Source organism: Abrus precatorius, unplaced genomic scaffold (assembly GCF_003935025.1).
Source record: "Abrus precatorius isolate BTA unplaced genomic scaffold, Abrus_2018 Scaffold2, whole genome shotgun sequence".
NCBI classification, from domain to species: Eukaryota; Viridiplantae; Streptophyta; class Magnoliopsida; order Fabales; family Fabaceae; genus Abrus; species Abrus precatorius.
In genome coordinates this window covers 36,830,375-36,843,360 of record NW_020874362.1, presented here as the reverse complement: position 1 = coordinate 36,843,360, position 12,986 = coordinate 36,830,375, and the positions used below count along the sequence as shown (strand labels likewise).

The window sequence follows — 12,986 nt, the reverse complement described above, 5'->3', positions numbered from 1 at the left end:
TGTCTATCTTTTTCCAAAGAAAAGTTGAAGATGACCTAGTTTGTGAATATTGATTGAAAGATTTTTTTAATTAAATAAATAATAATGAATGGTATAAAATTGACAACACAAGTTATATAAGTTGAAGAACAAATTAGTAATTTGTCACCTTCTCTTTATCCATCATCAACCTTAACTCCTCCATTAAAGTTAGCAACTAAAGAACAATCAAAATTTATATTAAAAATTTTGACTTAATGAGCACATGGATCAAATATGGTGAGAACAACAAAAAGGTTATGTGTGTAAGACTCATACTCAAATATGAAGCTCAAAAATCTTATTTTGAAGGTTGATCTTGATATAGGTATGTAGGTTACTGATTTCATATATGTGGGGTTTTCTAAACCTACTAAAGGTAGCACAAAGGTTCATAATGTTGAATGGTGGAGTTTTAACTCCATTGATTCCTTGTTAGCAATATTTTTAGCTTCTTCTGTTGAGAAAAGGAGAGTAAGTCTTCATGCACAGTGGGCTATGCAAGAAAAGTGTGGGAGTAGTTGTTGGGATTGTAATTGCTTATACTTTTGTCTTGCTTTCATAAATTGTGTATTTATATTTTTACCATTTATTAAAATATGGTATGATTCTAATCACAACAATGTAAGGTTGCACTTAAAATGTGCACTATTTCATGGTTAAATCGTAGTCATTTATTTTTCTTATATCAAATTAATAATCATAAACATTTGGAGAAGTCATCTTGCACCTTTCTTGAAAAGATATGGAGGATGACCATATCAAATAAGAAAGTCATTTTAGTAGTGCTTCTGACCATGAGAAGAAAATTTAATGGTGTAATATTTAAAAAAGAAAACATTGCACTGGCAAGACTTAAGAGAACTTGACATGTGTTAGGATTTTTTAAGTTTTGCACTTCTAATGGTGAATTTTTTTATTTTTTTAAATAGGTATTATTATTCGTAATAAATACTCTAAATAGAAATTTAAAATATTTAATAAAATATATTTAATATTATGTAATTTATATAACATAAAACAATTTAAAATATTTTTAAAAAAATTGTGCTGCGAAATAAATGTTATGCATCATAAACAAGCTGAGTGTTTGGCAGACAGTTATGCATCTTGATATGACCAGAATGGCCATGAAGTAGGAACTTATCCAATCATTAGACTCTTTTACACAGTTTTGACCCTCCTTATAATATTTTCAAGGGGGTAATCCATTTAATTATTACTACGATAGATGGATTAATTACTTAATACCAAAATATGTTAATTATATTTTGAAAATTTTATTTTAAAATATTTTGTTCCTCACCTTCATAGTTAAAAGTTGCTTCAATTTTAGAAGTAATTTATAAAACATTGCGAATTAGAAATTAAGAAGTTGTTTGAAAAATATATTTCTTTTACAATTTTAATGCCATGATATGTTCTCTCTACGTCCAACCCAAAACATGGGATCGTTGACCATTGACCAAGCCCACAATGCCAGAACAAAAATAAACGGAGTTTAAGGTAAGCCGTTATCTGGTCTACAAATGTCCGGATTTATGTATTTGATTCAACCATCTTATCATAACCAAAAACACTGAAAGATACAACCTTCTTACTGTTTGTTTCAATCATTTTGAACAATCGTGTAAGCTCTTGTGTGTGAAGAAATTGGCCCAAGCTTCTAATCACCGTTACTTTTGTTGATAATTCATTATACCAAATTTCTTGAAAATATTTGTACTGGATAAAGATCAACTCGATGTACTTATTTGGCATAATAGGCCGAATACCCTTTGTGAGGATTAAAAGATAATTAATCCAATTAAGGATAATAATTAAAATATTATTTATTTTAAATAAAGGGCTAAAATGAAGACTGGCTCGATAGGTCCATTGGCCCATTACAGTGCCTATATAAGGAAAGTAAAAGTTCAGATAAAATGTTGACTTTTCATTATTAAATAGCATTTATTACTCAGAACCTGACTTCAGTATCGGAGTGCATTTTGCAGGTATCCTCCCACGTCAGTAACGGTTAGAGAAATGTCAGCACGTCAGAACAGAGACTTGAAGACTCGTGTTACCTTAACAGGAACAACATTCAAAATCAATTATTGGAAGTGGAAAAAACATTGAGTTTCTTAACCCATTGCATACGATAAATAATAATTTTATAATATAGTTTCACAATTAAAGTTTTTGAGTGACACAATTGGTTGCTTGTAGAAAAAATGATTGTATAAAAATCGGTAGGATAAAAAAGCACCTAATTTTATAGGAAAAAAAAAAAAACCCCTTCACCACCCTCATAGGACTCATCACAACAATGAACCACCTCCACCCACCCTTGAAACCTCCATTAGCCACTACATGAGAACACTATAGACAGTCACCGAGACACTAATACCTCCATTATAATCAGCACAACAAACCAAGTCAATCCACACACCCCTCAAAACCCCATTAGCTGCTACCCAAAAAAAACTACATATAGGTGAGGGGAGGAAGAAAAGAAAATAAGGGAGAGAGATTCAATGGGAGGGAGAGGTAGAAGAAGAGAGAAAAGAGACCAGATAAGAACAAGGTGAAATAAACTATCTTAAAGATTCTTGACCCAACTTGCACTGATAGAGAGCTTTAGTTGCTTAGAATAGAAAAATGATATACCATAATGAAACTAAATAATTACTTTAAGTAGCTGGTGGAAATTGTATCAAATTGTACTATGTTATACAATAAATGAAAATGTAATATAAATTTATTATAGAATGAGATTATAATATTTTAAAACAATGAAGAAAAATAGTCTAAGTTTTTGTTTTTTTTTTTTTAAATAACATATGATTAATCCTTTCATAAATGTTCAAATTGGGTACCCAATGGGAGGAAGGTAAATATATTTAGTTATGGATTTAAAATCTTGAACAAAAACTTGTTTTTTGTGAATAGCAAACCGTATATTGTAATTCCAAAATGAAAACTAAGCACACTAAAAGCTTATTTGACTTGGATTAAAATTTAATAAGCGTAGTGGATTGTGTTATTTATATATGAGCACTTCTTGGTGTGTTGTTATTTTCACTCTAATAACTGGGTAGGTAGGTAGCATTCATTTACGAAGCAACGAGTAGTTTGGGTGAATAATAGAGTATTTAGAATCGTGTAATTCCCGCAATGATATTGATATATCAAAGATTCTATTTATTATAAGATTTGTGACGAGTAAATACTCATTCATAATTTATAATATATAAAATGATATATTTCATTTAATGTATATTTAAGTGAACATTTATAAATTTAAATTTAAACAAATTTAATTTTTAAAAATGATTTTACTTAAAAGTAAAGTAATTAATATTTTTAAAAAATGTGCTTAAATATAAGTTTATAGTAAAACTCAATATAAAATTTTTAGTTTACTACAGAAGTTATAATTTATCATATTTACGTTAAAACAATGTGCTTAAATGCAAATTTACAGTAAAATTCAATATAAATGTTTCAGCTTAATATAAAAAGTATATATAACTTATCATGTTGACTCATATATAAATTTAGAGATAAAATTAATTTTCAAAGATTTAGACACAATTTTCAAACTATGTTTATACGATCAAAATTGAAATCAGAGCCTTCAATCAAGCATGCCTTCATTTAAAAATTATTAATTAAATACTTTAAAACTATACATATTTCTAAAATATAATATAAAATTATTAAAATTATTTTAATAAAGTATTTATTTATTATAAAAAGAACCAATTACCAACAACGTGGCTGATTTTTGAGATTTTTTTTTCTATAATTATCTAGTATGTGTTTAAAAACTAATTAAAATCAAATTAAGATAGATTTGCATTTAAATAAACTTAACGCTTATCCAAAACTCAAACGCTGATGATATAATGGAAAAGAAGAAAGAGAAGAACAGAAAAAACAAGACAATATATGAGTGATGTTGGACTACGTAGTGGGGTTTGGTTCATGAACCCATCAAATGCAAAAGCAAAGCAACAGGGAATAAATGGAAAAAAGTTAAACAATTTTAGCAAAAAAAAGTAATGCAGATAATACCATTAATTTTTTGGGACTAATTTGCAGATTACGATTTACCTAGTTATCTATCAATAAAGTCACGGGTCATCAATCTATGTTATTAGTTTTTCTTTTTTGTTAATATTCAACCATTGAAAACTCACGGAGCATCCATGTTTAAGTTTCAAAACAGTTGATGAACACTTTTTTTTTTTTATGTTTTATTATTTACTAATATACTTCATAGGGTTTAATCGTTTTTCTCTAGAATGAAGGTGTACATTTTAAAAGATAAAATATAAATAATCATTAATTAAAATTTCAACTTTTGAAATTGCAAATAATTAAACATAAAAAGAGGTATAGTGAACATTTTCCAAAAATTAATTATATTTTGTTTTTGTTTTCGTCACAAGTTGTAAATGAGGGTCTCTGGGCTCAATAAGAAGCTACACTTGAAAGGGCTAGTCAAACACCTTCTTGTCTAATGGTTCACTAATCTCTGTATCCTCATTATTTTTACCCAAAAGAAAAGGTATCCTCTTTACTAGTTAGTAGCTTAAAATTATAATGTTATGGACCAAAAGACAAATGCTTAATGGGCCCAAGAATTTTAGATTATAATACGTAACCCAACTAATTTATACATTAATTATTTCGAAATGATTATTCTTCAATAATTCATACGATATTTTCTACAACATTATTTTCACAAGTATAGGAAAGTCATATCATCAGCTGGTCCAATTAATTTTGGAGCCTTTTGTAATCAAACTCTGGCGTACCACCAGAAGTTAGATTTCAATGAATATTGGGACTGTAAGTAATGATTATTTTAATTTCTAACTTTATAAAATGATTACTTTAACTGTTAATTGAGTAAAATGTTATTCATTTTTTATGACAATAAAAAATATAGTTATAAATAACTTAAGTAAATAATATTTTATAAAATTAGAGGCTAAACAAGTGTTTTATAAAATAAAGGACAAATTAAAAGTGAGAAATATTTATCATATCTAGAATCAATATAGAGGTATATTATGATTCACTTAAATTGTCCTAGGCCCCTTAAAATAACTTTAGTGGAAGATACTTAAAGATAAGTAACTATTACATATTAAGCTGTATGATAAAAATATTTAATTTCTATGTACTGTGAGTGTAAATTTTCTTTTATCTAGTCAACCAACAATTAGATTAATATATCATGTATATGATTTTTGTATTAATTATTTATAAATAAATAAATTCTATTGATATGACAATTTTATTATCAGATATTTTTTTATACTATTAGTATGTTTAGATTTAATTAAAATTGTTAATGTGAAAGAGAAGGTTGCATTAAAAAGACAGAATTATCTGTACAAGAAATTGTTACGTGTCAAAAAATAAAATCCCCACGAAAAGAAAATATGAATCATCTTCTCTAGCTAGTTACAAAGATAAATATTCTCTTGTACAAAATATCGGTATTATTAGTCATATATAATCCTTTTTCAAGTCCAACTTAATTTTTTAATAAAAATATAAATTGTAATATAATTTAAAGGGATATTTGGATACTTAAATTACATTGGGGGCTTCAAAATTCATTTTTAAAATTTTACTATTTAAATTGATGTGATTTTTAATAAATTAATTATATTATGCATAAAAATAGTTTGTTGTATTAATTTATAATTATAAGTAATATAAACATCACAAAATTTTAACTATATAAACATAATAAATAAATAAATAAGATCATAAAGACTGAACAGGTTTTTTGCCCCCTTAAATCTAGTTAGCACTTGTTTAAATAACCACGTCTATAAACTCAAGCTTCATCATCTCACTTCCTTTCTTCCTTTATTACGGCCTAGTTTACACCTTGCCGGCAATTTATCGACCATGAAATTTCTCGCTGATCGTCCTAAATTATTCCAATTAAGATTCATGTCCAGAAGATAATGAATCATTTAAAACTCTCATTTATCAGAGTTGTTCAATATTAATAATATTCCAAATGAATAAGTTTTAAGGTCCATCAGTTATGGAATACAATTCTATCACGTGAAAGTTTCTAAGCTATGACTCTGAATTTAGATAAATTCTACCTTTATACACTTTCCAGTTAACTTTCATACTGAGATATCGAGAGATCATGTTCTGTTGAACACGGGAAACAAAATATCGAGGGAACTTTCCTTGTCACAAAATTTAGCAGCTTTGTTTTACTTTGACAATTATAGTTAGGCAAGTGCGAAAATTAGTTCAAGGTCAGCAGTTTTTTTTTGGCTTTATTTTTAAGGGAAAGCAATGCCAATTGTTATATATATATATATATATATATATATATAGGTTTTGCTGGTATTCCTCAAATCTTTGACTATGAGAATACTTATCCGTCGTCGGTTAAATTTACTGGAGATATAATATAAAATTATTCATATATTTTCATGGCTCTCTTAACTCGAGCTCTTCATTTTTAAAAATAATAATATAAAAAAAATTTCAGCATAATATAGGTGAGTTCATATACATTATTCATACCTTAGGTTGGGAAGGGTATTTTTGAGATATAGATAGTCTCACAAGTCTTCATCAAATAGTTTTAAAATTATTGAAATTGTTGGTTTATTATAAAAAAAACAAATTTAAGCACTTAACCTTTAATTTTTCTGTACATGCACCTGGTGCCCAAGAATGCTTACGATCAAATCTACGTGGGTGTCTACAAATATGTCTGCTTGATGAGGTAAAGCAAATAATTCAACATATATATCTACAAGTTCTTGAATTAATATACCCAGAATTTAAGTTTAAGGACACAAAATAGAGTAACAATTTCCTCCAACCCATCAAGTAACATTTCAATCAGATCAATAACGTTACATTCTTCATTGGATGTGAAAATCCGAAATGGGCTGCATGCATACACAACCGATATGCATAAAAAAAAAGTCTTGTTTCTGACAAGTACTTAATTTAACTCTCTGCCTAAACACGTACCCCATAGTTTTTCTTTAAAACAGTGATCTCCACCCACTATTGCAGATGTCAAGCTAACCCACTTCGAAATAAAGCATCTGAAGCAGGCTAGACTATATGATGAGTCAGAATTACATAACTAAATAAAGCTATCTCCAAATTAACTATATATACAAAAAGGATCATAAACGAGACCAAGGATCAATATATATATGTAGACATATATTATATATTTATCTATATATAGCAAGAGAGAGAGAGAGTACATGCATCGATCTGAATTAATTCTGGTGGGTCTTGTTGAGGAACATGGAAGGGACTATGTCTTGAAGGAGGCCATATTCAGGAGGAAGTTGATGGTGATGATACGGGTGGTGAAGAAGAGAGTTGTTAATGTTGTGCGATGAGTAAATGGAAGCAGCAGCATTAGCATTAGCACTAGTGGTAGTGTTTGTTTGCTGTGTGGTGAAGAGGGTGTTGTGGTGGTGATGATGGATCTGAAAGAAGAGATCTTGGGGGAAGTTTGACCCAACTGCAGCTGCTGTGAGTGGAGTTGGTGTGGTTAGCAAAGGTGGTGTGAACATTCCCGCAGCCGCATTCCCTCTAAGAGATGTGGGGACCGGATGATTGTGCTGACCTTCATACGTTGTTATCACAGTGGTTGGGTCTTGAAATGACCTCTCTACGCGTTTCTTCACTGTGCACTTCTGGGTAGTGCACCTGTAGTAGCTCCTGCAATTAACCATTATTAAATAATCCTTGTCATTAATTTTCATTTCGGCTACTATTTCAATTGCTAGAGAATTAAGCCATTGTTTAAAGAGATAATAATGGGGTCTAGAGTACTAGCTGGAAGGTTTGAATGACTTTGATTCATTTTCCTTTTGTTTTTACTAGGATCAATCAGGTGGAATAATGTCTTTGCTTTGCACTTGGGAGTAATACTAATTAACTAGTGAGTCTTTGGAAACAGATTCATCTGAATATAGAGATCTTCGTTTGATGAAATTAACTAACACCGATCCCCGTAAAGCAGTAAAGGGAGTTCGTGTATGAATAGTTTTATGTGCAAGTTTTGAATTAGATAAAGTGCTGGACATTCATCTTAATTGGGTGCAAAGAAAGGAGGAAAGCGTGTTTTATACCTTGGATAAGGGCTATTCTTGACAGCTTTCTGTCCATATTTTCTCCATCTGTACCCATCTTCTAGGTGATCAACCTCACTCTTAGTCATGAAAGCAAACCTTGGTTCCTTCTGCTTCTTCTCTTTCTTCTTGTCCTTGTTCCTGTTAATTTATCCAAAACAGATTCTAAGTTGCACCATTTAAGCCAAAATAGGGAAAAAAAAATTCATGGGTTTGGCTCAGCTGAAGATGTGAAAAGAACACTTACCCTTTCTTAGAGTTCTCTCCTCCTTCTTCTGCTTTCACCTGCCTATCTTTCTTACTCTTTCCTGAATCTTCTTCAGCCCCAGCTTCAGAGGATGAAGAAGAGATAGAAGAGTTAAGGGTAGCAAGGGTGTCACTGCCACCACCTACATCTCCTTCTGCCGGTTTTTGATTTCCTTCAACAGATGAAAAAACCTCTGATGAGGAAGGAGACAAGCCAAAAGAAGTTGCAAGTGAATTGTAGTCCATGCCTCCTTGCAAACACTCAGTGAAGCTCATATACGATGGATCAAAGGCTTGTGATGAATCAAATGCTGTTGAACCTGAAGGAACTAAGGAAGAAAAGTGTTTTTCATACATGGTAGATCCTCCTGTGCCCTGTTGCTGATTATGGTCTAGGACAAGGTCCTGGTAGTAAAGTTCTTTAGGTTCAACAGACATGAAGGAAAAAAAAAAGGAGGAGATGAAGGAGAAGCAGAAGAAAAGTAGCGTGTGAGGTCGCGTATGCTTGGTTGAGACTTAATTTGTAGCTTATCTCTTGAAGTTATTAATGTGTATATATATAAGATAAAAAAAAAGAAATATAAAAAAGTCTTTGGGTTTGAATAGAGAGCTGCTATGGTCACTTTTAAAAGGAGGTTGACAAAATACCTTCCAATCAGAAGACCAGAAAGTGCTTTCTCATATGGAAACATTTTCAGTCCATGTTACTTCCATTAAGGAAACTGATCCATATTAGTTACGGAAATAGGGTGATTGTCACTCCAGCCTCAGGGCCTATAAATTAATCAAAGGTCTATTGTCATGGCTAGAAGATAAATTAACAACAAAAAAATAATACATCTTAGTAATTAATACGGTTCCTTATAATTAACCTCATGACCAAGTCATTAAAATCGATCACTCTCAACCCGGTATTAAATATAATATAAGAATTCTGATCAAGACAAAATATAATATTTGCTAAGTGTATACATATATATAGGTATTATATAAAATTTACTCATATGTAATCTCAATTAATATCTGGCAGAATCTTTAGCCCTTTGAACCTCAAAGAGTTGGTAATAGAAATGTGATTCTTTTTTTAAATTTGCTTGACTGTTCAGTCCAATTTGGAGTCTTCTACAATAGCTTTTCTTTTCAACCCAAAAAAATATTTCTCCATCTTCTCTCCTAATTTGCCGAAATCCATGAAACCACTAATTGTATGTTAAAAAAAAATACAGTCGAATCCAAGGTGCCCTCACCCAGTTTAAAAAATCATGAGCTACTGGTCTGTTTCCATTCTTCAGTCAAATAAAGCATGGTTGACTCAGATATTGTTTTTACGTGATTCTCACCTCTTCTAATTCATTTTATAAACAGTATCCAATAATGTAAAACTTATGCAGTATTGACAAGGAAAATAATTGGTGATGTCCAGCAATTATGTTTGAGACACATAACATTTTAATTAGTAATTTAAATTATTCCATAAAATTAATTTTAAAAAATCATCCTTAAAGTTTGCATTCATTCTCACATCAATAGAACTCACATAATGATATTTGAATACGTGAAAAAAATAATAATATAAAATATTTTACATTAAGAACGTGTAAAGGATAAACTTAAATTAGGTTTGATTAGGTTGCAACGTTCACATATCACAAATTATATACATCACGTGTAAAAAGGAAAGAAAAAAAGGTTTCGCTTAATTTCGCGCGTAGAGATGACGCGGTGGAAGGCGCGCGTGAAATGGCGGTGATTAGTGACTGTGGAAGTCAATGATTCAAACTTTTCGACTTATAAATTAGAAAATACAAACTTTGGTTTGGGAATAATAGAAAGGTCACACGTGTCTGGGACTGGCACCGGCATTTGACCGTAGCCGACACAGTGCTCGGCACGTGGCTTAGACGGTCTCTGGCATTGTCTTGCTGACGTGGTGCCAACGTCATCATCTACAAATTTATGGCCATTGCTACTATTGAGGTTTTGAGATTAACATTATTGCATGGCCATGGCGTGTCTTATTACTTGTTCTCCTTAATTTGGATTTCATCACCCCCTTTTTAGTCCTTTCCCTTTCGCTCTTTTGTTTTTCTTTTTTCAGTACACATACTTTACGTAAAGGCAATCTGTTACTGTGCTTGGTCCATTAATAATAATGAAACTTTTGGCCATGCTAATTAACTATGTGTATATATTTATAAATATATATACACCTTTATTTTGTTTATATGTGAAAAATCATATTGAAAAGCATGTGTTGAGATATAGTTGCAGTGAGTATGGTATATGATATATGTTTGCCATAGATGTCGGAGAAGATAGATAGATATGATAGTGTAGTTTGCTTTGCAAGTTGGCAGTCCAATAATGACGCTCATATGGCCTAAAACGAAGAAAGTCTTAGAAGGTCATAATCTAAGAATATCGCTCATCTTCATCACTAGCTTCAAGCTAATAACTAATACCAACCCTATTTTAATTTCTTTTATATTTTTCTTTGTCCTTACTATTAAAACTTGTAATTTTAATTTAATTCGACCGTTCAGTTTTTCATACACCTAATTAACAATTTAATAGTGATATTAACCTTAGCATCTGATATGTTGCTGCACCCTTTCTTGTTGCTTTTCCTTTGCCTGTGTTTGCTTGTAAATCTCACTGACCCTTATAATAATAATAAATGTGAAGTCTACATCAACTCTTCAAGCAAGTGCTTATGTTACCCAAAAAGGTTAAAGATAATTAATTTAAACAACAAACAATTATGATATAAGAAAATTAAAATAATATTAAAGAGATATGAAATGATTTTTTATTAGAATCGATTTATTAACATTATTAGCATTAGTTTATGAATAAGTTAGATAACGAACCTTATTAGAAAGTTAAAATACACAAGTTTTTCTTTTAACTTATGCAATAATTTTTTTCTTAAAAATATTAAATTAAAAGTCTCTCTAAACTCACTGGTAAGTTAATTCTTGCAAAATTAGGGTGAATCTTCAACCACAATGGTGAAGGGTGCGATTGGTTTCATCTTCTACGTTCTCTAAACTCTGTTTTCACAAATTGATTTTTTTTTTTATAAAGTAATTCTTAAAACATTTTAGTAATATTTTTTATAAAGTATTTTTAATAAATAGAGATGATGAAAATTTAAATTTAAATTAACAAAAGTAAATATTGATAATCGAGTTCAGATAGATTTAATGATTTTAATAATGATAAACTTGTCATATTATAATATTTTTAATTTTTTATAATAGCTTTACTATTTTTTATTGATTTGCATAATTTATTAAAAAATTCTTTAAAAAAATCAAAAAATAATAATTTGTCATATCCACTCAACTAGTTAAAAATTGAGAATTACAAGCACAAAATTTAACTAAATTTTTTTTTACACCGTTAATTAATCATTAACTGTTCTAAAATTAAAAATTATTAACTTTTATAATATATTTTCAAAATTATATGATAATTTTGAATTAATTAAAAGTATATATTTTAATACTAACAATATATTAAAATTACCAAATTACAAACAAATGAAATGTCTCCTCCTAATACAACCACATAATGTTACTAAAGGATACAAATACCAAATTAAATACCCCTTAATTACCAACATTTCTACCTACTTCTTGTTGAATCTATCAATCTTGCAATGGCAACTGCAATGTCTCACCGCTGCCGAGGAATCTTCCTATCAGTGTTTTTGTTGATTTATGTCCCCATTCACAAAAGATAAAAATTCCTAAAAGACAATCTACACAATTCTACAAGTGAAATTTCTAAGATATAAATTAATCTTTTTTTTCTTTTTTAATTAGTCTGCAATTTTATGAAAAGTATCTTATTCTATTTTATCTCTTCTGCTTTATTATTATTATTATTGGAGCCCTTTTTCAACATAAAATACAAAAATTACATGATAAAAGAGAACATGAGATAAAATAATTTTACAAATAATATTAAAACAATAAAAAAAGTTTAGAAATAAAAATTATAGAAAAACTAATTATTTTAATAATCTCATAAGTGTATAATTATATGCTAATGCGGTTCGGTTTTTGTGTAATGTATACAGGCTATTGCATTTTCTCTGAAAAGGTCAATTCTTTAAATGGCAACTGGTAGCCATGGGAAACTGGATTGAAGGGGTATGGTTAGGATTTTAAATGGAGAAAGACCCTTTTTTTTTTCTGTTATGAAAATCTTAATTTGTTTGAAGAACTTCTATATCAGATCAATGTAGTTCCATCAAATCTAAACAAAAGGATGGGTGTGGACACTTGATAACTCTACATATATCACTTGCTGAATCAAAGCAATGCCATGCCTCTAAATTCTTCATTTTTTTTAAAAATAATTTGGTGATGGATCAGCTTATATATGGAAGATATTGGTGTTTGGAGGAATATGATTCAGGACCATTATCTTAATTATATGTATATATGAACCGTGTTTTCTACAACTTGTGCAAAGAGTTATCCTCTCATTTATTTGTCAATATATGTACTCTTCTTTGACTTGGTCCAATTACTATGCTTGGCTAAGTTCATGGACATGTTAAAAAGG

The 12,986-nt window shown here is 29.6% G+C and overlaps 1 protein-coding gene across 1 annotated transcript; it reads right to left on the bottom strand.

The window, feature by feature from the left end:
* Positions 1-6,853: 6,853 nt before the first annotated feature.
* Positions 6,854-8,898, bottom strand: LOC113858916 (WRKY transcription factor 28-like). Its single transcript, XM_027491710.1, has 3 exons — positions 8,410-8,898; positions 8,163-8,303; positions 6,854-7,749 (listed from the first exon to the last, which is right to left on the bottom strand). The coding sequence occupies exons 1-3, from the start codon at positions 8,844-8,846 to the stop codon at positions 7,299-7,301; spliced, it is 1,029 nt and encodes a 342-aa protein (XP_027347511.1). The 5' UTR covers positions 8,847-8,898; the 3' UTR covers positions 6,854-7,298.
* Positions 8,899-12,986: the final 4,088 nt, after the last annotated feature.